At 45.4% G+C, this 26,293-nt stretch overlaps 2 protein-coding genes across 8 annotated transcripts in view; one reads left to right on the forward strand and one right to left on the reverse strand.

Annotated features, from left to right (window-relative positions):
• Nucleotides 1–16,623, forward strand: part of Raver2 (ribonucleoprotein, PTB-binding 2) — an 83,333-nt gene extending 66,710 nt beyond the window's left edge. Inside the window, exons 9-12 of the mRNA NM_183024.1 lie at nucleotides 250–506; nucleotides 1,964–2,072; nucleotides 3,348–3,484; nucleotides 14,585–16,623. Of these exons, the coding sequence (NP_898845.1) occupies nucleotides 250–506; nucleotides 1,964–2,072; nucleotides 3,348–3,484; nucleotides 14,585–14,731 (650 nt within the window). The 3' untranslated portion in view covers nucleotides 14,732–16,623. The remainder of the gene's footprint in view (nucleotides 1–249; nucleotides 507–1,963; nucleotides 2,073–3,347; nucleotides 3,485–14,584) is intronic.
• The window catches only part of Jak1 (Janus kinase 1), a 113,309-nt gene continuing 103,242 nt past the window's right edge, over nucleotides 16,227–26,293 (reverse strand). For 5 of the 7 annotated variants that reach the window (XM_006502812.4, XM_030253264.1, XM_030253263.1 and 2 more), the window contains 10 exons: nucleotides 26,060–26,195; nucleotides 24,285–24,436; nucleotides 23,268–23,418; nucleotides 23,067–23,161; nucleotides 22,007–22,199; nucleotides 21,205–21,329; nucleotides 20,646–20,818; nucleotides 19,269–19,386; nucleotides 18,791–18,901; nucleotides 16,620–17,843 (listed from right to left, as the gene is read on the reverse strand). In XM_006502812.4, the coding sequence (XP_006502875.1) occupies nucleotides 17,748–17,843; nucleotides 18,791–18,901; nucleotides 19,269–19,386; nucleotides 20,646–20,818; nucleotides 21,205–21,329; nucleotides 22,007–22,199; nucleotides 23,067–23,161; nucleotides 23,268–23,418; nucleotides 24,285–24,436; nucleotides 26,060–26,195 (1,350 nt within the window). In that variant the 3' untranslated portion in view covers nucleotides 16,620–17,747. Of the gene's footprint in view, nucleotides 17,844–18,790; nucleotides 18,902–19,268; nucleotides 19,387–20,645; nucleotides 20,819–21,204; nucleotides 21,330–22,006; nucleotides 22,200–23,066; nucleotides 23,162–23,267; nucleotides 23,419–24,284; nucleotides 24,437–26,059; nucleotides 26,196–26,293 lie in introns of all 7 variants that reach the window. The other 2 variants (NM_146145.2, NM_013567.1) reach the window with 2 other exon arrangements.

Here is a 26,293-nt window from a genome sequence, read left to right on the forward strand (position 1 = left end):
TTTAAATGTCAAAAGGATATATAAGTTCTTAAAATAATAACTAAAATGTATCATTAAGATATAATATCGAGGTTATCATAGAAATTATTGAAAATTTAAAAAACACTACTACTGTCAATTTTTGCTTCCTCGTGGATTTATAACCTCTGACCTCACCCGTTGGATGTCACAGACCTCTAATAGGGACGGAAAGGACTACTGGGTCTTGTGTAACTGGGGTTCTTTTGCCTCTGTGGTTCATTCATACAGCATCTAACCTGATTCCACCTCAGACGACATTGGCAGCCGGGCTGGGCATGCTGCCGTTCTTCTCAAACCAGCTCCCTGCTGGACAAGCCGGCCCGGGGCGTGGGACCACTCAGGAGAAACAGTCCGCTTCGGTGAGCATTAGCGAAGCTAGCTTCTCAGGGTCGCAGCATTACCTGCAGACCTTCCCAGGCCTTCCTGCTGGAGGCCCGCTGACGGGCAACCAGAAGACACCGCAGAGCCAGCCAAAAGGCACAGAGGTAGGTTAAAAAGCAAGGGACACACCAGAAAAATGGATACCCCCATGGCTGCCTTTCCACTGTTAGTCCCTGAACTGTGGCATTATCCTGTCTCATCCAATTATTTGTGTTTGGTGACTGTCCCCAGTGGTTTCAGCTCCTTCAAAGCTGTGGTTCCAGTTGAGACTTCTCTTGAGCTACTGTGCACTTGTTAAGGGTTGAATTTCTTACTCAGTGGAACGTTACCTGGAGCATAACAAGCATTCAGCAACCATAAACTGAATGAATGAGTACATGGCCATATGATAGACATGCCACAAGCCAAGTGAATGGAGATGTCTAAGATGAGTCCTGATGTCCAAACACAGTAGTATTGCCAGGAAAGCATCAGGAACTAAAGGGGCTGTGGCTCTCAGATACAGAAATAAGCACTCAGCATTACATTTTCCCTCTTCCTTTCTTTTTAAAAAAAAAGATTTATTTATTTTATGTATATGAGTATACTGTCGCTGTCTTCAGACACACCAGAAGAGGGCATCAGATCCCATTACAGATGGTTGTGAGCCACCATGTGGTTGCTGGGGATTGAACTCAGGACTTCTGGAGGAGCAGTCAGTGCTCTTAACCACTGAGCCATCTCTCCAGCCTAGGATTATACTTTCTTTACTGTGCATTTTTTTTTATCAGATTGAAAAGGAAACTAAGCTACTTAGCTTTATCTTACCTCTAATAACCAGGACAGTGGTTTAAAAGTCTTTGATCAGAGAGTAAAGAGTAAGAGGCAGATGAAGAGCGGATAGAGCTGGTATTTCCAGTGTCCTGTCTCACACTGTCATGCAAGAGTCAGCATGTGAGCTCTTTCTTTTCTTGGCATTACTTTCAGGACTAGAGATGAATAATAAACTTCACTGTGTCATTTTGATCTGGCCACATGACAGGAAATTTAAATTTTATAGTAATTGATAAAACCGGAGTTCTAGAGCTAAGATGGGGAATTGGGTTTGTTTGTTTTTTCTTGGAAAGATGAATTCTCTTAAGATCAAGTGAGACGATACAAGATGCTTTGAGCTCTACTTCACTTGTAGGATTCTGTGGTTAGCATGCACCATTTATCCTTTTATTGGGGAGGTGGAGACAGGCTCTGTCAAGCCTTGCTTATCCTTGAGCTTGCAACGTCGACCAGGCTGATCACAAACTCAGAGAGCCACTGCCTCTGTCTCCTGAGAGCTGGGATGGGAGGTCCACACCATCTACCCAGCAGAGCCCACAGATGATCACACCCTACAAGATACATTGAAGAATAAATCCTTCTGCATTTTTAACTGTAGTAAATATTTTAAGTAAGCACATATTGGCTGTATGAAATGAAAGATTCCGTCGTGACGTTTCCACATGTGTGTATGTAACGTACCCTGACCCCCTCCTTCCTCTCTCTTACCCGCTCACGAAGCACCCCATCTTTTGTTTTTGGTGACTAGGTTGCCTCTAAGAATCAGACTTCACTCTTGGGAGAACCACCAAAAGAGATCCGGCTCAGTAAAAATCCATATTTGAATTTGGCAAGTGTGCTACCCAGTGTGTGCCTATGTAAGTGAGCCTGCGGGCAGCCGTGAGTCCCCCTGAAGACGCTCTGTAATGACTTTTACTTTCATCCTAACTGAGTGGAAGGTCATGATGCCTAGTGACAAAACTAAGCCCTAAATTATGGTCCTTATTATTTAATAATAAGTCCATTATTTGAAAAAAATGAAAATAAAAGACTTTAAAAAGCTTTACAATATTTTTATTAAGGGCGAAATAATTTTTTTCAATTATAATTAAGTCACAATAGAAAATAATGACGACAGCAAATTGTTTAAAGCACCGTAGTCATTTACGGCAGAGCACATTAATGCTGCCCAGCAGGGGATACACAGGCTGGATACACAGGATGGAACACCGTGATGTTGAAAAAGGAGAAGTTGTCTACGTCACTCCTTTATGAAGCCGTCTGTAAAGCTGAGCTTTAAATCCGAAAAGTAAAAATGAGCACCACGTGACTGCGGTTGTTATTAAAGCTCTGATCTCATGCGCCTCTGTGTAAATACAGAATGTAAACCTGGGGAAGTTGTAAATGCATAGAGAGGAGTCTAATTTTTAATATACATTTTTGGCGTTATGCAAACTATCCCCTTTAGTATTATAATCTTTTAAAGCTAAGAAAAAGTTAAGTATTCTAGTATATCCGGAGCATACTGATCTCGCCTAAAAACGGGCATTGACAACTATTGCCTCAATGAGGCTGTTTAATATGCGTCTTATGTGCCTTCATGTAGAACACTGGTTCTCAGCCTGTGGATTGTGACCTATTTGGGGATTGCATATCAGATATTTATACTACACATCATAATAGTAGCAAAATTACAGTTATGAAGTAGCAATGAAATAATTTTATGGTTGGGGGTCACCACAACTTGTATTGAAGTGTCGCAGCGTTAGGAAGGGTGAGAAGCGCTGTTGTAGAGTCTGCCTATGGGACTGGGTATATAGTTTAGTGGTAGAATGTCTAACTAGCTTTCTTGAGGCTCTGGTATCAGATCTCAGTACAGAAAAAGAATAGAATATCTATATTATTATATATTTATACTTTCATATATAATAAATACATATATAAATTTTAGAGGTTTCTATCATAATTATTTTACCTCTATAGCAGGCTTCCATTTTCAGTTGCTGAAATGAATGAAATGATATATATATATTCCTCCTGGAGAAAATAAACACAAATACATGTTGGCAACATATTTGAAACAGGCTGAGTTAATGTGCTTTGTCCTGTTTGTAATTTAACAAATCACCAAGTGGTCTTGCTTTCCCCTCTAGCCACTGCAGGTAAAGGCATGCCTCCGAAGACTGGAATTGCGAGCAACATTCTGGATGCGATCTCTCAGGGAAGTGAGTCCCAGCATGCACTGGAGAAGTGCATCGCCTATTCTCCATCCATCGAGGATTATGCCCAGGTAAATGATGTGCAGATCAGAACAGTACAGGGAGAAACTAGTCCAACTCTACACTGAGGCTGTTGGTCATGTTTAGATCATGACAGCTTTAGTTGTGAGAACACACAGAATGATCTCTCATCATTTGAAATTTGGGGGTAGGTTCAAGAAATTGTTTTAATATTTTTTATACCAAGTATTTTACCTCTTACAGTTTTTCTAGTGGTCCTCAAATGACATCCATCCTACCATCTATTTTTTGGTTGCACATAGCCACATCCGTTCATTTATATATTTTCCATAATGCTATCATACCCAATACAATAGACCTACATGGCTTACAAAGTTAAATATTTACTACCTGACTCTTTCCTGAGAATTCTGCTGCCCTCTGTTTTACGTGAGTGCGGTCCTTAAAAAATCAAGAAAAAACCCATCCATGCCTGATCATTGCTTAAGAGATGTAGAAAATGTTCCCACGGACAGGTATTCCTATACTAACTCTAGTGGGGTGTTTGATTTGGGGGGACAGAGTTTCACTAGATAAACCGGGCTGGCTGTCCTTAAACTCACAGTGCCTCAGCCTCCCAAGTGCTGGGTTTGTGTGTGTATGCACCACCACGCCCAGCTGTATACCAGAGCCATAGCATAACAGAGGAGCCAACCCTCGGGATCTATAGGATGTTCGTTCCAGGGCTCCATGGGTGCTCAGGTCTCTCTTATATGGTGCCGTGGGTGCAATCTTTCTGGGAAAATCTCTTCATCTTTGAACCTCTTTAGATTACTGGTGTGATGGAAATGCTCTGTAATTACACTGTGCTGTTGTTCACGTATTTGGGGCAAGTGCAGAGATCTTCAAATATTCCCAGCATGCAGTTGGTTTAATGTATGGTTGTAGAACCCAAGAACATGGAGAATTATTCGAAATTACGTTCACAAGATGCTTTGATGTGGTTAATTAAGAGAGAGAATGGGGGTCAGAGCTGATGTCACGAAGAAGCCATTCTCTTTCTCAGATTCCAGCTTTGTTAATGTATTCAGTAATGACATAGATAAGGACGCTGCCCACTGATTGTATGTAAGGAACGAAAGTAAAGTATTGGAGATAAAAACACAGTCATTTATGGCAGTTGTGAAGATTAGAAACAACAAAAATGTTCACCTAAGACAGTGCAAGCATCCTTACCAGTAAATACAACTTGATTATCTTAAGTGATATAAAATAATGTATAAAGACATGATATAATCTTCATAATCCATTGTGAAGATGTTCACAAGCTATAGTCCTATACAGTTCTATTTTTCTTTCTTCATGGCGAACAAAGTTTACTTTCCAAAGCAGGAGAAACATATTTATTTTTAAGGGTTTAGCGAAATGTGTATTTTAAGCCTCAAAGAAAGTTCCTTTTTGTCCCACATTTTTCATTTTGCGTGTGTCTTTGAAGTTGGTCTCTTCTGCCACTGCAGACCTGGTTCTTAGATTGTGGTAAATATGCTGGCACTGGCAGGGCCTCTACAGAGACAGCTGCTCACCTGTGGGTGGGCAGGTTCTGAGCTAGACCCTTGCATCTCTGTACTTTAAACAGTTGCTACTTCCTTTGCAGTGTGTTCTAGTTTGCTTTTCTGTTACTGTGATAAACACCATGACCAAAAGCAACTTGGGAAAGAAAGGGTCTTTCTGGCTCAGATTTCCATATCCGAATCCATCATGGAGGGAAGTCAGGACAGGGGAATCCTGGTGGCAGAAACCATGGAGGAATGCTGCTCACTCTGTGGCTTGCTCATCTTATATATGTCTGTCTGTCTGTGTATCAGTTTGTCTATCTATCTATATATATACATACATAATACACATGTATATACATACAGACATATATACATAAACACACATATATGTGTGTGTTTATGTATATGTGTGTATATATGTATGTATGTATAAGTACGTATATATATGTGTGTATGTATATGTATGTGTGTATGTATACATGTTTATATATGTATATCTGAGTAGTACTCCATCCACAGCATCCTGGGTCCTGGGTCCTCCCATATTAATGGAGGACACTGGCCACAGGGCAGTCTGATCCAGTCAGCTCTGTTGAGGTTCCTTCTTCCTAGGTAACTGAGGTTGTGTCAAGTTGACAATAAAAACTACCCAGCACACAGTGTAAGCATTTATCACCATCATCACCACCGTCACTGAGGGATTGAGCCAAAAGCTCAATTGTGCGTGTTAGGCAAGCATTCGAGCTACTCTTGAACTATATCCCAACTCAGTTCTTAATCATTTTTTTAAAAATAGCACTGGGATTGCCCTTAGGATCTTGCATGTTAGACAGTGTGAACATTCCATCTTACTACCATGCTGGTGAGTTTTAAACTGTCCCTTCATGGTGTAGGTGGAAGAGCCGATGGCGTAATTAACTCTCCCTGTCTCTATGGTTTGTCAATGATTTCTCAGACTGCAGGGTCCATGTCGCTGCAGTAGTAGCTCCTGGAAACTCTGTTTAGGTTCTTGGGCATAAGGATTGTGACAGACGGTTGTGTCAGATAGTAGATGGCATGATTTCACTTTGAAGTAAAGTTATCCATTTAAGGGTTTGCTACTTGGTGTTTCTAATGAATATGAAGTTATTGTTATTAAATCCCTGATAAAATCTGGAGTGCATTTGAAAAAAGCAGCTGCTGTTTGAAAGCGTTGGGGAATACTTCAGCAAACGCTGAAGGGTGTCAGGTCCTGACAAGGGGAATTCCCCTGGGGGACAGTCATGTTTCTGAGGCTCTTTGCTTGACTCAATGCAAATCTGCACTTCTGGTGACCTGAGTCACAGAGGAAGCCTAAGGGCTGTGAAGCTGTAAAGTCCTGGAACAGAGGGAAGCACATGGGTAGGAGCCCCGGAGCCATCGTGAAACTCCAGCCTAACCTAGTTGGCTGAGCACTGAACCGCTGCTGTCAGGGAGATGTCAGAGCCAAAGCTTGATGGTCGGTGAAGTCCAGCGCAGAGGCGACACTTGGATTTTGAACTTTCTCAACCTGTGGGTCACAAGCCCTTTGGGCAACAGACAACCCTTTCATAGGGGTTCCCTAAGACCACCAGAAAACATAGATGTTTATATTACCAGTAGCAAAATTACACTTATGAATTAGCTACACACACAAAAAAAAATTGACGGTTGAGGTCAGCACAACATGAGGAACTGCACTAAAGGGTTGCAGCATTGGGATGGCTAAGAACCACTGAGTTAGAACAAACTGTCCTCAACAGAGGAAGATAATGGAGTCCGTACTTTTTCCATTTCTCGTTCTCAGCATCCAGTAATTCACAATTAACTATGAAGTTGGGGGTGAAGGGTTGGCTCAGCAGTTAAGGGTATTGGCTGCTCTTCCAGCAGACCTGGGTTTGATTCTCAGAACCCACATGGCAGCTCTCATAACCGTCTGTTAACTCCAGTGCCTGGGGCCCTTTTCTGGCCTCCATGGGCTCCAGGCACACATGTGGTGCACAGACATACATGTAGGTAAAATAACCTACAGATATAAAACATTTCATGAGGGAGATGGAGCCGCAATGACCAGGTGTTGGTATCAGTAAACAATGACATTAAAACATAAATGGCAAATAACATGATGACATCATGGACACATAGGGGGTCTCAGAGAGTTACACACTATAAAAGAATTTAATAATTCTAGAACTGACAGGAGTTGTTTAGCGCTCTCGCTCTCTCTCTTTTTGATTGGTTTGTTGGTTTGTTCAAGACAGGGTTTCTCTGTGTAGCCCTGGCTGTCTTGGAACTCACTCTGTAGACCAGGGTGGCTTCAAATTCAGACCTGCCTCGCTCTGCCTCTTGAGTGCTGGAAGTAAAGGCATTCGCCACTGCCTAGCAGTTGTTTTGTGATATTAAAGATTACATTAGATGGGAACAGCACAGGACTGGAAAGACAGGAAGGAAAGATTCACCACTAGAAAAGCAGCAGGCAGAGGAGAGAGTGGAAACCAGTGAGCAGGCTCTTCAGAGCCCCGGGAGCAGACCAAGCAGCTAGAAGTGCATATCAGTGGAGGAGATGCGGTTAATGGAGTATAAAATGTTTGAAAAACGAACGATCAAAATTTTCTTCAAAAAACACAGATCTCATGAGCAGAGTCCCCTCTCGTAAATCAGGAACTCACGATCGTGTACAGGAGTCAGACTTACAGAGAGATGATCTAGACAGTAACGGGGTAACAACAATGCGTATTGTCTCAGAGACTGCAGCCTTGGCACCAGTGTCATCTGGGGTTGAATAATTGCTGGGCCTTCCCTGGACATCACATGGTGTCTAGCAGCCTCTCCAGCAGCGAGAGCCACTGTCAGGACTGATAAAATGTGCAGATGACAACTGTTTCCCCCCTTTGAGTTCATAGGGAACCAGTACAGAGCATCGTTGACACTGTAATGCATGCAGATAGTTATCTTACAGCCCTAATGCCAGGGCCAGAATGGAGCAAGTGAAATAGGGATTTGAAGGTTTCTGCATTGTGCATGAATGTGCATCGCAATCTATAGGGTAGCCATTAACAGATAACAGCAGTTCACACAGCCAGGAGAACTGACTTTTCACAAGTTCAAAAGAAGCTACTGAACAGTAACAAAAGAGAGGGGTTTGTAGATTCATTTCCAGTCACCACATCATTTCATTTAAATGATCTTCAGTTTTCAACAACAACAGAAAAATCAATAGAACAGAAAGAGAGAGAGAGAGAGAGAGAGAGAGAGAGGGAGAGAGAGAGAGAGAGGAATCAGACAAGTCAGGAAATGTGGTGGTTTGAATAGCAGTGACCCTCATCGACTCATAGATTTGAATGCGTGGTCATTAGGGAGTGGCAGTACTTGACAATGATTAGGAGGTGTGGTCTTTTGGAGTAGGTGTGGCTTTGGGTTTCAATTGTTGAAGACAGGCCTCTTGTCTCTCTTCCTGCTGCCTGCCAAGCCAGATGTAGATCTCTCGGCACCATCTCTGCCATGTTGTTCCTCAGCACCGTCTCTGCCATGCTTCCTGCCATGATGACAAGGAACTAAACCTCTGACACTGTAAGCCAGCCCCAGTTAAATGTTTTCCTTTATAAAAGTTCCCATGGTCATGATGTCAACAATAGAACATTGACTAAGACACCGTGCACAGGGGAAGCAGGTAATACAAAATGCTCATAAGGTCTCCTGGGTGTTGGACTTAGGAGACGACGGTATAAAGAATTAAAGTGAGTCATATGTAAAGAACGACCTTGGGCAGTGTGGGAGCTGGGCCACACCAAGCAGGCTGTCAACATAATAAAAACTTCATTAAGGGACTGCAGCAGATGTCAGCAGGGATAAGAGTGACAAGCATGGAATGTAGGTCATATGAGATGACCCACACCAAGAAACTGGAAGGAAAAAGAGTCACAGCTATATGGGCAAAGGCATGGTGAACTGTCAGTAAAAGTTAGCATTCCTCAAACTAAGAGTTTGACTTGTAGATATGTGCTAAGAGAATTTGAATGTATCTACATACCAGTTTATACACTAATGTTTACGGTAAATTATCTCTAACAGCCAAAATGGAAAGGCCCAGTTGTCTACAAGTTAGCAAGCAAATGAGCAGCATGATGAACCACAAAAGCATGCTAAGTGAAGTAAGCCAAAGAGGCCACATGTATGATTCTGTTTATGTGCAGTGTTCAGAATAAGTAAATCTGTAGGGAAAGTCAGATGACTGCTCTGGGAGTGCAGAGGAAGAGTCAGCGGCTGTCGCTGGCAGTGCGGGGATACTCTGGGGTCAGACGGAGAGTCAGCGGCTGTCACTGGCAGTGCGGGGATACTCTGGGGTCAGACTGAGTCTTCCAGCTCTGTACATAGAAACAAACACTGGACTAACGATATGTTCAGTGTTTACTTGTTACTTATATGCATATGTGTTTGTGTCAGAGTATGTGCATGTAAGCAGGTGCCTGCAGAGGCAGGGAGGGTGAACCAGATTCTCTTGGAGCCGACCAGTGTGGGGCTAGGAGCGGACCTTACATTCTCTGTAAGAGCAGTATACACGCTTTTAACTGTTGAGCCATCCTGCCAGCCCTGGAGTGTGGTAGTTTAGAAACAAACCTTAGTTATCCTAAATAGAGGAAGCATATTTACTTAGTGTTCCTGAAGTTCCAAAGTGCGTACCGTAACCACGTTAACCCGGCGTGTTCCAATCTAGAGCTCCTTAGAAGCCAGTTTTAAGTGGCTACCTCCCCTCGTCCCTGGCTGTAGTTACTCAACACTGAGATGCAACTGATTTTAAGTAGCTACCTCCCCACGTCCCTGGCTATAGTTACTGTACTCAACACTGAGATGCAGCTGATTTTAAGTAGTTACCTCCCCACATCCCTGGCTATAGTTACTGTACTCAACACTGAGATGCAGCTGATTTTTCCCAAAATTACATGTCCTAGATATTTGAAGTGGACGATGAAAAATGAAGCCAGAAACAAATGGAGTTATTTTAAAGTCTAATAGCATTATTAGCTGAAAGATCTTTTTAATTTGGATAGCTATAGACAGTTTGATATTTCAGAGTCTGAGGTAAAGATGAACAGGTCTGTCTGCATCAGATGGGTGTTATACGTCCATGTTACAGGAGCCCATGAGCCAGCTTATTAAATATTTAATGCCCGAGTATAGCCTCTAACTACAATCTGACAAAACAATAGAATATTCCTTCCTGCCCCCTTTTATTGAAGTAGAAAAAGTACCTTTTCAGCATGGCGTAATCATTAGTTTCAGTAATATGAAGGATAATTTAGGAATCCCTTCACCGTTTTCCCTGACCATTAAACTGAGATTTGGGTTTTTCTTTCCACACTTGGCTTGGGGCAGCCGCCTGGCTCACTGGCAGGAGTCCTTTGCACTGCCAAGCCATAGTCTTGTGTTTCCCTGGTTACATGGATCTTTCCTGCTGGGAAGCTGGCCGTCCAACCCAGGGAATCGGCTACAGAATGTGTGATGAGTTAGGGTGGCCGCAAACCCAAAAATGAACTAAAAAGCAATGAAGCGTCTCGGTCTCTCCTTAGAGAGCCTAATGCTGCCATCTAGTGGGCAAACAGTGCAAGAGCACATCATGTTATGTGACACAGGACATTCCTTTGTACCATTAAATGAACTTAAGGTGTCTAACTTACACAGTTGTGGCCACTGAGACTTTCCGGGTGGTTTTCATTTTTGAAAAATGTGACACAGTGACTTGCCAGGTGAGTTTTGGGGGCAAATGTGAGTCTTATAGATACACAGTTGTCGGTGTCATACAGTCCCACAAGTAGGAACAGCCAGTGCAGAGATGCATGAGACAAACTTGGTACCTTGTTAAAGGAACAAAGGGAGGGAGAGCGCCCAGCAGGAGAGGCTGGGGCAAGATGGAAATGGAGAAGTCTCAGTGGGTGGGGACAGGGCAGACAGGTAGGACCTTGTTAGGTCCTTTGTGTACTTAGGATTTTATTCTAAGCTATGACTAAAGAACATAGGAAGGCCAGAACATAGGTTTAGGACCTGGAAAAATGGAATTGTCACTGGCTGAGATGGGTAGGAACGCGGGTAGAATGGGTTTTGGGGGGCTGGGAGGAGATTTAGTTTGCCTGGCTGGTCCCGTATGATGTTCATTGCTGATTGGCCATCTATCTCAGGAATCTGGATGTCAGGGAGAATGTTGTCACAAATTATGTGGGAGGTTGAGATGCCAAGGGTTGAGGGCCAGGAGTCCAGTAGTCATTGTCAACTCTCTGGATTTCTCATCTTCTTGGTGAGATAGCTGACTAGCTAAGAGTGAAGATGCCGGGCTCCCCCGCGGGAGGCTAGAGGGGAGTGGAAATTGTTGACATCATAACTACAGCACTCAGGAAGCCGCCTCCTCACATCGTGGTTCCAAAGATCAGAGCCCAGGAAGAATCATGATAGGCGGTTTCACCTCATCCTGAGGAGAATCCTGCTGAAGATGAATGTTTTCTGGAAAGGGCCCATCCTGGGGGGCGGGGGAGCGACGGCTCTTGGATGAGGCCTAGTGAAGTGTTGTGAAAGCAACCTGACGGGATGTTCTTGTGCTGGTGCAATTTCACCAAATCAGCAGGTTATACTTTGTGTGTGTGTGTGTGTGTGTGTGTGTCTGTCTGTCTGTCTGTGAGAGAGAGACAGAGACACACAGAGAGAGACTGCTTGTCAGTGTTTATACTGCATGGCTGCAGGTGACTATGGAGCCCAGCAGAGGGAGTCTAACTCTTGAATCTGGACATTGAGAAGGTGATGAGCTCCCTAGTGTGGTTGCTGGAACCTGAACCTGGTCCTCTGCAAGAGCAGCAAGTGTTTTCTTACCATGAAACCATCTCTCCAGCCCACAACTTTTAAATTGTTTTGTTTTGTTGAGACATGATCTTACCGTGTACCTTGGCTGGCCATAAATTCAGACATCCCTCTGCCTCTGCCTTCTAAAAGCTGGGATCCTTAACAGTGCTGGGACTTGAAGGTATCTGCCACCACACTCTGCTAGTAGCATGTTACATTCTAAATTCCCTGCTGTCCTGGGACAGCGTTTTGAACTTTAAATGTGCTACGGTGCAGAAAGTACCTGGGTGTGCTGCATCTGCAGGGCGAGCTACTGGCTCCCAAAGCTGCAGCTGGGTAGCATCACAGGGCTAGGGTGAGCTTTGTTTCAAGTGCATTTGAAATTTTTTAAAATGCTTATTTTGTGCACAGGGATGGAAGGGCACACGTCATGGCCTGCTTGTGGAGGTCAGAGGACTGTGTGGCCCCCAGAGGTAGAGCCCAGGACATGACTCTTGTTGCCAAGTGCCTTTCCTACCGACTCCTCTCCAGTAACTGAGGAAAGCCCTCAGATAGGAGTTTGGAGAGAGCCAAGTGCACGTTTTCATTCATTCATTCATTCATTCATTCATTCATTCATTGAAGCCTAGGGCCCAAGACCTGAAGGTGAAGGGTATGAAGGAAGAGACGCCGCATGCTGTGACAGACAAGAGGAAGTTGATCTGTGTGCTTTTTTTCTCTTTGTGGCAATTTTTAAATGTTTCTTACTCATTTTTAGTTACGAGTTTGTTTTTCTCAGACTACTGTGCTTGCTTCAAAACCTCCAACTACCGTTGTTCCCCACTCACTAATCCTTACAAAGCTAGCCGTCTTTGATGTACTAAGTCAGAATTATCCTTCTCCGCTGCTGTATGAGCCACAAGGGCATTTTTCATTTCTCATTCTTAACTAATGTTTTTCTCTGACATTCAGGCTCACCTCTTCGGTCTCTGTTGGCTGGCTCTGGATGATATAGAGCCATTTGAATAACAACATCCAGTGTCTGCCTGGTTTGGGAGAATAAAGACGATCTAGAAGGCTCTTGCTTTAAGGATGAACGTGGTCACCATGCAGCACGGAGAGAGGGAGGCATAGGGGAGCTCTGCCCACTGTGAGAGGTGTTTGCATCTTGCTCCTTGTGGCAGTTTGAATATGCTTGGCCAAGGGAGTGGCACTACTAGGAGGAGTGGCCTTGCTGGAGGAAGTGTGTTACTGTGAGGTGGGCATTGAGTCCCTCCTAGCCACGTAGGGGACAGTCTTCTCCTGTCTGCCTTGGATGAAGACGTAGAACTCTCAACTCCAGAAGTCCCAGGTCTGCCTGGAGGCTGCCATGTACCTTGATGCTAATGGACTGAAGCTCTGAACCTATTAAGCCAGCCCCAACTCAATGCTGTCCTTTATAAGAGCCACCTTGGTCATGGTGTCTGTCCACAGAAGTAAACCCTAAGCCACCCCTCATGTTTGGGAAAATCTCACTTGCAGAACGAGCTGCAGGTTAGCGGTTTTAGTGGCTAAGGTGGAGCCACCAGTATCTTTCCAATTGCTGGGAGATGCTGGGCTCAGCAGTGGGCGTGAGCCGGGGAAAAGCTGCCTACATTGTCAACCTAAGACTACTTTCATCTGTGTTCCTCCCTGCCCCCACCTCCACAGTTTCCAAGCAAATGCTATGCAGTTGTTCAACTTTGTGAATAATCCCTTAGGGCGATGCTTCTCACCCTTCCTATTGCTGTGACTTCCTAATACAGTTCCTCAGGTTCTGGCGACCCGCGACCATAAAACTTTGTTACTACTTCCTATGATTTTGCTACTGATATGAACTGTAATATAAATATCTGATATACAGGATATCTGACCCAGGCTGAGGACCACTGCCTTGGACTCACTTAAGAGGATTGAGGGAGAGAGGCAGCGTAGCTGTTTAGTGGTGGGTCTGTCATTCTGCCTCTTTTTTTTTTTTTCTCTCTCCAAATGAAACCCAATGCAATGGCTATGCCACTGAGCAACCCATGGGCTCTCATGTCTCTTCTTGACAGGATGATGGGAGGACAAATGCAACCTATGACGCAACCTTTTTAAGGGTTTAAAGACACCGAATGTGAGAACTCTCCAGTGTTAGAAAGCTGACCTCCCTCCCCATCAGCTGTTCTCACATTGTGTATCTGGGCTGTTATAATGGCCTCAGCAAGCACCTCACACTTATTTGTAGGGAAAGGTCACGTGCTAGGCTGCAGGATATCATTGTACTGATTAATGTGGCCTGTTATGGGGAACATTAGATCAGACTCTCGGGAAGGGAGCCTGGAAATCTGATTATTTGGGGCCCCAAAGTTTTGAGATGACCATTACTGTTGGTAGTGCTGTCATTTTCCCTGACACCACTCTGACAAGTTCTTGCACACAGTCAATGGGCATACTTAACACGACTCCCCACTTGCTAGCCTGCATCCTCCATCAGAGCCAGATGCTTGGTACTGCTCTTCTGCCTCAGGTGTGAATAGGACCAGTTTCCTCCTCCCACATCCCAGAACTGAGGTGAGGGCTCAGGTTCTAGGTGGGACTGACTGGTGCTGGGGTGGAGTGCAGGGCCAGAGGCTGCTCTTCAACTGAACCATACCAGGCTCTCCACGGGTGACTTTATAGAGACTTGAAAGTCTAATTCCTGCAACAAAGGTGGTTTTCTATTTCTTCTCGGTTTTGGGATTCTGGGATTCTGTCCTCACACCAACTGAGGATAGCATGCTTTTCTCACGGACATCTTCACTGACTTTCTCACAGGCATCCTCCTTGAGGAATGAGAAGCGAGGCTCCTCCTATCTCATCTCTGCCCCAGAAGGAGGCCCGGTAGAACTCGCTGGCCAGCACCCTCAGGACACCGGAGTGAGCTACACAGAAACCTACTTGAAAAAGAAGCGTGTGTACTAAGCTCCGGGTCTCCTGCCCGCCTGCTGCGGCGCGGCGCCTGCTGCTCATCGCTGCCTTAACTTCATTCACACTAGCCATATCCTTTCTATACGGGTGTCTGACTTCCCAGAAGGAACTGTCATGCAGCAGGCAGATCAGCCAAATACCCACCTAGCAATAAGAAACACCACTGGTCGAGGGCATTTCCACTAGCATTAGATGTGTCTTAATCCACGTGATAAGGACTCCGCTCACAGGAGAGTCAGCATTCCAATAGTCCTTGTTTCGGGCCTGGGAACAATTTTGACATCATATATAAAGTCTGAAGCAATAACTGGGAAACTGTTGTTTCCTTAGCCTTAGAATGAATTTCGTATAAGCCAATGTGCATTTACCTTACTCTCCCCTAAAAATAGTCTCATCTGTAGTCTTTCCTCAAACTGCAAGGGTGGCAGTACCACCCAGTGGTGACAACAGATGCTCATCATGCAGCCTCCATTAGCTCTACAAAGCCACATAAGACCAACCCAGTGGCAGAGTGAAAGTGATGTGACTTCAGATGCTTCACTTCCGGAGTATCATTTACCATATACACCTTTTGCGGAAAACAAAGTATTTCAGGAAAAGTAACTTTTGTACATAATACAAGGGTTAGCAGAATACACACTAGGGCCACATGTAGTCCACCACCTAGCTTTGTGCTGCCTGTGAATCAAGTGAGGACATTTCTAAACGTCTGGGGGTAGGGGAGGACTTACAACATGAAACTGCAGTTTCAATGTCCCCAAGATGATGTTGGGAACACAGTGAGGCTTGCTCATTTACATATTATGTAGTTACTTTTGTGTCACAATGGGAACTGAGTAGCCTCGAGAACCACAGAGCCTGCAATGGCAGGGGCGTTTACTCTCTTGCCCTTAGTCTGTCTCCCTATTCTTTTTATCTTATGGGAGATGTGCATAGCAAGGAGCCAGGGTTTCCCTGCCGTCTCATAGCATACAGCAGTGAAGGTCTCGTCCCTAGACAGGGCCGAGCCCCAGCAGAGCAGTGCACACAGCCCTTCCTGAGGGAGGCCGTGGACAGCGTGGGGCAGTTCTGAGCTAACAGGCTCTACCTCACTCTGGTTATTTACTCACTCTTTGGTAGTTGTTAAGCTGAAAGGAAATGGCCGCTTAATCCAATTCACTTCTGAAAGAACACTTGTCTTTATTTGTCTGACTTTTGACTTCACCCTTTGCCGAAGATCTTGGTATTAAGTGAGCAACCTTTTTCCATCTAGAAATTTCTATGTGTTCATTGTTAAGAGACTACAACTGATGAAGTGTAGGATCTCAATGATCCTAGATCAGATCATTAAAAAACCTTATTTGGAGGACTTATCATTTTTGACTGATAATGCTCTCCAGCATTAATTATAAAATCTAAAACTGGTACATATGTTACATGTTTTATAATGAATTTTACCTGGCCTAATTTATTGCATATACCAGCTTTCATTGAAAAAATGACAGCTAAAAAATGAAAGGAAGACCGTCCTAGACACGCTTCCTATAGGTGATGACCAGCACGAGGTCCCAGCAGATGACTAATGGTGTGCTCTGACCCTGCACCTCCTGCCTCTGGCTGCAGCTCTAAGTCACAGAATAGTGGAGGCTAGAGACTGCTATCTGGGAGCTGCAGTGTGAGGAGGAAGCAGTGGAGGGAACTTAGAGACACTTCACATTCCATGTGGGTCCTCCACTATGCCAGCCTGTGCCCGTTATTACAAGACAGAAATGCAAATCAAGTGATGTTAGTACAAGGTCATTACAACCAACCCCCCAAAGTCTACGCTGTTAGTTTTCTGTGTCAGCTAATGGTTTGAAATGCTTTTCAAGATGCAAGCTTAATATTAAAAGGCATATGCATGTGAAGTCTTTAGTATGTTTATTGTATAAAGAGTAAACAAAGTGCATATAGAGCGAGACACAGGTTTGACGTAAACAGGGGCTATGGTGATATACAGCAACTAAACCAATTTAAATGGCAACTGTACTGTTGCTACTAAACTGATATTGAATTCTTTGGGAAAAGGGCTCAAAAGGTGAAAAAATATCAAACAAGTATTAAACAGCATTAATGAGTTTGCCAGACTCTTGGTCATGAGTAACTCTGCGGTTCACATTGAATCTAAAGTGAAAGCTGTTGATTACCCAGCTACCTCCAAGTCAACCAACAACAACTACCTAGTGAATTCTGAACTTCAGCCCGCTGGGCCAAGCTGTCTTCCTTTCTGTAGTTTCGCAGTATAGGGTGATGTCTCCTGTTTACGCCACTGTCGGCAGCTTGCCCCAGGGGATCGTCAGGAAGGAGTATGCACTGACAATCTTAAAGGTGGATGTGACCGCATCCAGGTCAGAGGAGTCTGCCTGACAGAAAGCAGCTGTTCAGGAAAACACAGGCACACAGGTCTAGTTCTCAAGAAGTAACATGCAGAGTGTGTATGCCAGGCTCCCTCCTGCAGCACAGGTTTGCCCCACAGTGGGTACCAGTGCTTAAAACTTCAGTCCTAAAAGGTAGCAGGAACAGACCTTTTTTTTTTTTTTTTTAATAGAAACAATAGTATACTAAGTGGTATCTACGTGCTTGTACTATCACTGAATAGACATTGAGATTTCAGGGCAAGGGAGAGTGTCAGCCAAGTCCACAAGTTTTTATCTGAGATCAATATGCCAGCGGCACAGTCCTTTGCTATGCAGCTGATCATTCGGTTGTTCCAGAAGGAGTGCTTAGGCACAATCTAGTCTTTTGGTTGTCACTATTCATCACCAAATTTAAGATGTTACACCTTTAAAGAGAAAGTTCCACACACTGAGTGACAGTGTGACATAGGCATATCCACACACTGAGTGACAGTGTGACATATGCATATGTGTAACTCGAGTATTTGTTGAGGAACTTTAGAGGCAGAATACAAACTTTTCACTTAAAAAACGTTTTTAAATGGCTTGGGAGAGAAGGATTTGATAAATGGGAATTTAAATGTTGTTCATGCTTCTTATTTTAAAAGTGCTTCAAATCCTTCAATAAGGTTCTGAAAAGTTGTCCGGTTAGATGGTTGGAATTCCCAGCATTTTCTCATAAGCTGATAAACCTATGAAAAATAAAAGCAAGAACAGTATGAATAATATCAGATTTGAGAGATTCTAAAAGAACAATAAGAGGCTGGAAAGTTGGCTTGGTGGATCACGTACTTGCCCCACGAGTGTAACTTAAAGTTCAGAGCATGACACACAGTTTAAAGGCGAGGCGTGGGTAGCAGCTGTAAGGCAGACTGGCCAGCCTCGCAAAGCCAGAGGGACTAACTCCAGGGAGACCCTGCCTCAGCAAACAAAGCCGGGGCAACCAAGCAGACACATCCCTCAGTCTCTGGCATCCATAAGCATCCACACATTCAAAAACACAAAATTATCAAGAATACGCTAGAAACTGCTGTCCTTTAACAAGACTAAACAACTGAGTATTTGAGCAACTTAAAATGCAGAAAATAATAGTTCATAAATGGTATTATCATTTGTTTAACTCACAGGTTAACTGATTTTCAACAAAATCCAGGTCACTATTGTGACCCTGTGAGAGGGGCAGGAAAGTTACTAATCTGCCTACCCCCTTCACCACCACTGCACCTGCCTCTGACCAGACAGTCCTGAGTATCTATGGAGGCTTGATCCAGTTTAGAATCTAGAAAACTGAAAATGCTAGTGAGTGGGGTAAATGTCTTCAGGCAATGGTAAGACCTCATCACATGTGCTCTTCTGGGAAGGCAGACATGCACGGTATGGAGGCCACAGCTCCCTGAGAGGAGCCTTGCTTGAGCAGCATATCATCCCCCGCAGGAGGGATTTCTCTCATGTCTTACCCAAGTGGATGCTGTAAATGGAACCTAGGACCTCAGAAAGAATAGCGAGTACTCTTAAGCAAGAGCCAACACTGTAGCCAGTGTAAGGCCTTCGGTTCTGTTATTCCCCTCCCATGCTGGATAAGGCAAGCTGTAAAGACATTCAAAATGCAGTTCCCTTCCCATGAAGGGGACACAGCTACCTCATCAGGACAGTTGGGTGGACATGGCAGACGCTTTCCTTCTTTCAGAGTATTCACAAGCCGTGTCACTGTCATCTGGCCATGAGTTGGGCCTATCATTTTCAGGAACAACTATGTAAAATAAAACCAAACAAAATTAAGGTGATGCTTTCAGAAGTAAGAAGAAATTAAAGCAACAAAGCTTTTCTCTTCCATAACTTCAAATGAAAATCTAAAACCCTTATTTGCGCTCTCAAGGATTGGTCCATAACAGCACATCTGAGGGGACCAACCACAGCTGTCAGTCGTATGAAAACAAAACCCCTACGGCAATGCTCAAAGTGTATCATTCTCTCTTGTGATGACCCTCACCCTAAAAACCTGAGTCGTCTTACTGAATTCTGCACTTGTGAAGGCAAACTTTGCCAGACCATGTGAGATAGCATGCTGTAACCCTCTCCATGTGGCACACTGACAAGAGGTAGCAGTTAACACTTACGGCCATGGGACTAAAATCTGAGTCACAGTAAGTGAGCAGCTCGTGCAGTGTCACTCCAAAAGACCAGACATCAGAGGCGATATAAAATTTACACTGGATTAAACATTCCGGAGCGTACCTGAAAGGAAAGCAGGGAGTGAGCCTTTTGTTCCTCCCAAAAAAAAAAAAAAAGAGTGCCTCAGGAAAGCCACTTCCCTGTTCTTGAGAATGTAAGTCACGTGCCTCTGAGGGACTCTGGCCATTCATGCTGCCACAGTGCACACAGCACACGGGACAGCAGTCCAGAGGCTCACAGCAACATCTTACTTGCCCTTAAACGAGATATCTGTGTTCCTCGTGTCCCAGGGAACATTCTTTTAGAGAGGGGACAGTCCCCTGAAGATGAGCCCCAAGTTATATCCCTGTAAGCCAGGAGTCAGCACCCTCTCTGGCATCACTATTTTGGTGAGTGATGCCCAAATGCCCATACCAGGTGTCTAGGCATCCCAGAACTGGTTTCCTGAACACTCCTCAGACAAATCCACTTCCTACTGTCCCAACCTGTCCTTCCTGGGCTACTGAAGCAGCTGACCCCGATTCCCTTGTTCCTTTCTTGTTCCTCTCCATGGTGACCTTCAGTACAGACTTTGTGTCCTTCAACTCTGGTCAAGTCCTGATGCTCTGACTCAGCCACCCCTACAGCACTTCCCAATGACACACGTGCTTTCAGTTCCCTCTTATCTCTGTCAGCAGAACAGCAGAGCTCCAGCCATGCCCCCTTCCCTTCAGCTTTTACCCAATCACACACAGCCTTTCAAACCCATGCCTGAAGCCTGTGCCACTGCCACACTAAGTTGGCTGCCTCACCCATAATTCAGGATTCACTGGCACAATCAAGGGCCTCAAAACCACTCCGTTTTTAAACGAGGAAGGAAGACTCTGGATAGGCTTTGCTGGTGGAGAGGGCCCCATGTCTGCATGAGAGGCATCAGGGTACACAGGCAGCTTTCCCCAGGAAGGTGTTCCCAACTGAGAGACAATGATGGTCAGGGCGTGGCTCGCTAACTACGGTAACTAGTGGTTCCTAAAACCTAGCCAAGTATCTATCCCTCTTGCAGGATCTCCACGACTATGGCAATGTGTACCTGTGGCCCTGCGATCCCTCCAGGGCTTCTACACGGATGTATTAAGAACGAGCCAGCCTCTTCCACCTGCTCACAGCTATGAGAACTGTGGTGGGTGTGGCTTGCTCACATGAAGCTACAGAGGCTGAAGTGATGATGGCCAGACTCTCCCATTCTCCAAAAGCTCAGAGCAGCTGATACGCACCCAAGCACAGCTTCAAGAGCCTTCAAGACAATGCTAAGCTACAAAGCACGGCCGAGCTGGTTTACATACCAGAACACTGGGCTGTCCCGGTCGTCCTTGACTGTGTAGTACTCCTTATCGGTTTCAATTGCTTTGGTTAAACCAAAGTCTCCGATCTTCACTTGATGCTCACTCTCAACAAGGACATTTCTTGCTGCTAAGTCCCGGTGAACGTATTGCCGAGAACCCAAGTAGTCCATCCCCTAAGAGAAAAGTGTGGCTCAGGCCCATTGCGAAGGTAAATGTGCTGTTGATAACCCACAGTCCTTCCCCTAAGAGCAGTAGGTCAGACCCACTGAAAAAGTCACTTCAGGTTGTGTTTTTTTTATCTTCCACAGCACAATTAGGAAAAAAAGCCATTTCATCCCCATATCACTAACAGTTTTTGTTATAAAATTAAACAATTAAAAAAAAAAAAAAGGTCCAAGTAAAGTCCACTGCTCACATTTCATGCAAATGGTGCAGAGTTAAAAACACGGTTCATTTATTACAGGCTCCCGCTGAGGTCTAATTACTAACCATTTCCCCAGGACAGAATGCCTACTTTTTTAAAAAAAACAGGCTGTTTCTTTCTGTTTGGTGTTTTTACCTTACAAATCTGGATGGCATATTTTAGCTGCTGTTTGAGGTTGATTTTGTTCTTATTCTTTGGCAGATACTCCTTTAGGCTTCCCGAAGGCAGAAACTCCATGATGAGCTTGATACCATTGCCTCCTATTTAGGAGAAAGTAGCATCAGATGAGGCTGCAGAGAGGATGAGCATGGGGCTCTGTAGACAGGGCCTGGGGGTGGAAGGTCAGCCTAGCCCCCGAAGCATGGGGAAGAAGAGCCTACCACAGGCACAGACACTTCAGTGATAAACAGGAGTCCATAGCCCCAGGTCCTGCCTCATCAGGGTACTGCAGTCCTAGTGCTTTGTGAATCTCTAGACAAGCGATCAGTTTTAAAATCATAGTCCATACCCTCTTATTACTAGTTTTAAAGCACATGCATGACTGCCTTGCAGATAAGGTACAGTATTAGTAAATGTGACTACTAAGTACTATTTGCTACCTTAGCTTCAATAAGGACAGAGCAGAAGGCCTTAGGTAGCACTAGATCAGAAGAGGAATGGGGGTGAGTAGTTTAACTTCCTTATGGCACAAGTGTGGCTATCTGGGATGCTTCCCAGCATTATACGTGAATCTGAAAGACAAAGTTCACATCCTGCGGCTGGGAGAAGCCTCCCAGGAGGCCTGCAGTTGGTAAGGACCTTGTTGTTGTGAGACCTGAATGTCTGACAGCCCACAGGAGCTGGTAAAGATGAAGCTGCGGACTGCCTACCAGCAAATGCCCTTAGGACCCAGAGAGCCACTGGACCTTTATCCCACAGTCCAGTGTGCACAACATACCGTCTTCCATGCAGATTCCTTTGTACTTCACAATGTTCTCATGGTAGAGGTTCCGTAAGATCTCTATCTCCTTCTTCAGATCAGCTATGTGGTTACCTCCACTCTCAGGCTTCAGGGACTTGACAGCTACCTGCTCCCCTGTGTTGTCTCCCTCAGGATCATATCTGCAGAGCTCAACCTTCCCAAAGTGACCCTGGAAGGAATATGTCCATGCTATCAGAGATGCCCAGACAAGCTAGATCCGCTGAGGAAATGCCTTGTTCTCAGGCTGTCTCTCACGGCCACAAGCATCACCTCGGTCTGATCTCCTGACTCCTCTCGGCTCAGCTCATCCTCACTTGACTCAATGACCTCTGCTACTGAGCGAAGACTAAGAAAGCAGCTGGTGACTAAGGGACCACTTTACCCATCAATCCCAGTTTCTAAGACAGTGTACTCTCCAGCAATGAGGCCACCTCTGCATTCGGAGGACAGCTGAGGCATTCTTTCATAGTCACAGGTCCATGCTATAGGACAGGCTAGCAGGGCTCAAAAGAGCATTTGCACAGGGGAGCTTCAAATCCCAAATATGCCACTTATCAGTAGGAGGATGACGGACGAGTGTGAAAATGCCCAGTACAGATGCTGTTAGTCCAGTACAGTCATGATGTTAAGTGAGCGTCTGAGAGTCTATCTATATGAAAACACCAACCCAGGAACTCCCGTGGTCACACCAGCTGCTACTCAAAGGAAAACCCGTGACTCATATCTTGGCACTCTCCTTATGTAAGGAATCACAGTATAATCTTGGAAGAGTCAGAGTTAGAGATGCTCCCGTTTAGTCTACATCTATGCTTGGCCCTCCTCTACAGCACAGAGAAAAGTCAAGGTACTTGAGGAAGCTGTCCCAGGTCCTGGGTATTTATGCAGTCATTCACATGCAGGTACACCTAACTTGGCATGGTCAAGTGTCCCTTGACAAAGGGCATTAAGGTGCTTCTCTTAAAGCCTCTGACGAAGGACAAAGGGGAATATGGCAGCTGTCCATGCAGACAGAGGCTAGAGCCCAAGTGTAACTTGCCTCTCCCAAGTCACGAATCCTCTTCAGGAACCGCTTTTCAAAGTGAGTGGGGTCCACCTCTGTTGTTGGCTGCTTTTCTGAAACAATGTCTGGATCTAAGTGAAGAGACAAGGAAACAGATTAGCCTCCAAGCAGTAACCAGGACTGCCACCCTCCCTGCCCCAGCAGTCTCTGAGGCTGGGACTGGCTGGCCAGACTCACTCTGCTCCTCCAGCTTGTTAATGTCCCTCATGATGGCTCGGAAGAAGGGTCTCTGGTTGGGGTCATAGTTCATGCAGCGAGTCATGAGGTCAGCTAGCTCCTTGCAAGATGGAGTCACAGGCCTGCAGCGGCTTTCATAAAACCTCTCTTTCTGTAAAAAAGAATGACGATTGGGAGACCAGGTACCCACCCTCAGACCTTCGACTCTACACCTTCAGAAACAACTGCCAATCCCTACTTCAATCCCCAGTGTCTCTGCCAAAAGGCAAATGTCCTCAATGTGGGGTTTCAGTGGCCTCTTTCCAGTATGAGGAAAGCAGTCGTGATAGTGACATATCCCAGATTCAAGGAGAAACGGTAGCACCTCCCACTCCCAAGGTGCTGTGTTCTAGGGAAGCCCGGCAGCTTCTCTGGAATTGTGTGGCAACGAGCAGCAGCCTTCCTGATCCTCCTCACTCACCCACTAATTCCAATTACCACACTGCTCAGAAACAAACCACACGAGCCATGCTTACCCTACAAAGACAGAGCAAACTGTAAATACCACAGTAAGTGAGCTACGGAAGGAAGTCAGCGCTGGACGCGCCAATTAACTCACTAAGTTCCCACGAGGAAGTGCTCACACAACAGTAAATTAAAAACTACATGTTCACCAGGCCAAAGTCATAGCAGTCAGTCAGGAATGGCACAGTTATGACCGTTTAAAAAATATTTATATCTTTCATTTCTGAGCTTAACCCTCTGCAAGCCTTAGCAGTCCTCAGGGGAAGGCCCAAGCCTCAGTCCTGTCTAGGGCAGTCAGTACACACCAGGAGCTCCACTCATTTAAAGCCTCGTTTTTATACTGCAGCTGTGCAATGCCTGTCTACCTTCCTAAGGACTCGACAGAGGAGTCATTATTTATTCCCGTTTTATGGAGCCGAGGCTGAAGGTTACTTACAAGTGTAAGACGACCAAGCTCACAGGCCCATGAGCATCTGAGATCTTGTCCACCTCAGTCTGGAAACAAGTGCTCACCTCAATGAGGGTCTTGTCTTTGAGAGGAATCTCTCCGTTGTAGCAGATTTCCCAGAGCGTGGTTCCAAAGCTCCACTTGTCAGCAGCCACACTCAGGTTCTTGGAGTCTTCAACACACTCAGGAGCGATCCAGGGGATTCGCTCTATGCACTCTGGGGAAAGACAACAGACCCACCTATAGGCCAGCTCCTGGGACCACCTAATATGCAAAATACTGCCTCTGCAGCTACAAGGGTGGGCCTGCAGCCTGCATAATTCCTGGCCACGGAAGTCCTATGGTGAGTCCAACACACAGCAACCTAGGTGGTCTGATCAAGGCCAGCACAAAGGCTACCCCACGAGCTACCCCAGAGGAGCCATCTTTTAAAACCTGGTGTCAAAAACAGCAGAACGCCATAGACAGAGAAAGCACGGAAGAGCAAGTGTCTGAACAAAGGCCAGGGAAAGAAAAAGGGACGAGTGGGGAGGAAGTCCAGCGTGCAGAGGCAGGCGGCTACCTACACACATCCTATTCTATGTTCCACACTGTTAATGTTAACTTTAAGTGTATTCCTTCTTTTCAAGAGGACAGAAGAACATATTTAAAGTTAAAATTTAAAAAGCAGCCACATATCTCTTTCTCCTGATAATCTCTCAGGCTTCAGTTTCTGGCTTCTTCTAACCAAGGTCAGAGCCAGCAATCTCAAAGAAGCTTCTGCCATGTCCCCTGGAAATGTCTTTGAGTAATGCAGTTACCTCCACAGAGCAACCTCCTAGTTATCAAGGAAAGCGATCAGCAGTGTGGCTCATGAGCCTAGCATCGGACTCAAGCCCACTTAACCTTCCCAAACCTCTTAACCTGTCCTGCACAGCTATGCACCAGTGCCCTGCCATAGCTACCTCAGAGGCCTACAACAGCCTCATGAAGCACAAACAACTTTCCTGAACTAGGTCTCACCCCCAAATCTACTCTGGATTGTGGGCATCACTGGATTCCAGGCCTCTCTGCTTACACTAGAATCATCAATGATTCACCAAGGTCAAGACCCTTGACAGGGGTGTCTGCTCAAGGATTACTGAATGATTGCTACATGATACCCACAAATCAGGCTCCAAAGAACAAAAGACTCCTGCTCTCCCTCTAAATAGTGGGTATTTAGGGCTATTTCAGGGCTTATTCTCTGTCACAGTTTCTACTCTCTTACTACATGATTGCTAAGTTACTAAACTCAACACTGAAGGTAGCAGCAGCTTTAATAGACCAGGTCCCTGAGGCTGAGCGCAGCCTGGGAAGCATTAGCTTCAGGTCTTGGCTCCAGGGGCTGCTGCTCCTTCTCGAGCTGATAACTTGACATAACTTAACCTCCTGCAAGGGTGACAATCTCTGCAGTCTCTTGATTAAAGGTAATGTGCTAACTTCCAAACTGCCCAATGGCTACAGCCAGGCTCCAGAAGACAGCAGGGGAAGATCCAGGACATCTGGCTTCTGCCCAACACCAATCGACCATTTCACCATGTCTCCAATGGACGCTGTGCTATGCCAGCACCATTGACACAGCCCCTTTACCACAAGGACTAGAAAGTGTTGACTAGGCCGTTGGATTCTACCCTCCCTCTGTACTACAGCCTACCCAGGGCACAGCAGCAGCAACTGTGCACCTGTCTGCTGGATCCCTTTCTAAAGGGAGGCCCAGCACAGCACAGCACAGCTCTTCTTGTTGCTGGTGGTCAATGCCTAGTGGAGAAGGAGATGGTGGAGATGGAAGGGGGATGGAAACTGGGGACCAGACACATACCTTGCCTGGTCAGCACAGAGACTGGGATGCCAGGGTCACTAAGCTTGATGAACGGGCCAATGTCACTGTCAATGCCCTCACGGGCCAGAAGGAGGTTTTTAGTGCACACATTTCCATGAACCAGGTCTTTATCTTCCTGTAGAATAAAAAGGGTCTATGTAGTAAGGCAGCCTTGTCTTCTCTGTCCACACCCTCTGTTTCTGCCCACAACCCTGGCCCCACAGGTCAGCTTTC

The sequence above is a fragment of the Mus musculus genome, chromosome 4 (genome assembly GCF_000001635.26).
Source record: "Mus musculus strain C57BL/6J chromosome 4, GRCm38.p6 C57BL/6J".
In the NCBI taxonomy this organism is placed as follows: Eukaryota; Metazoa; Chordata; class Mammalia; order Rodentia; family Muridae; genus Mus; species Mus musculus.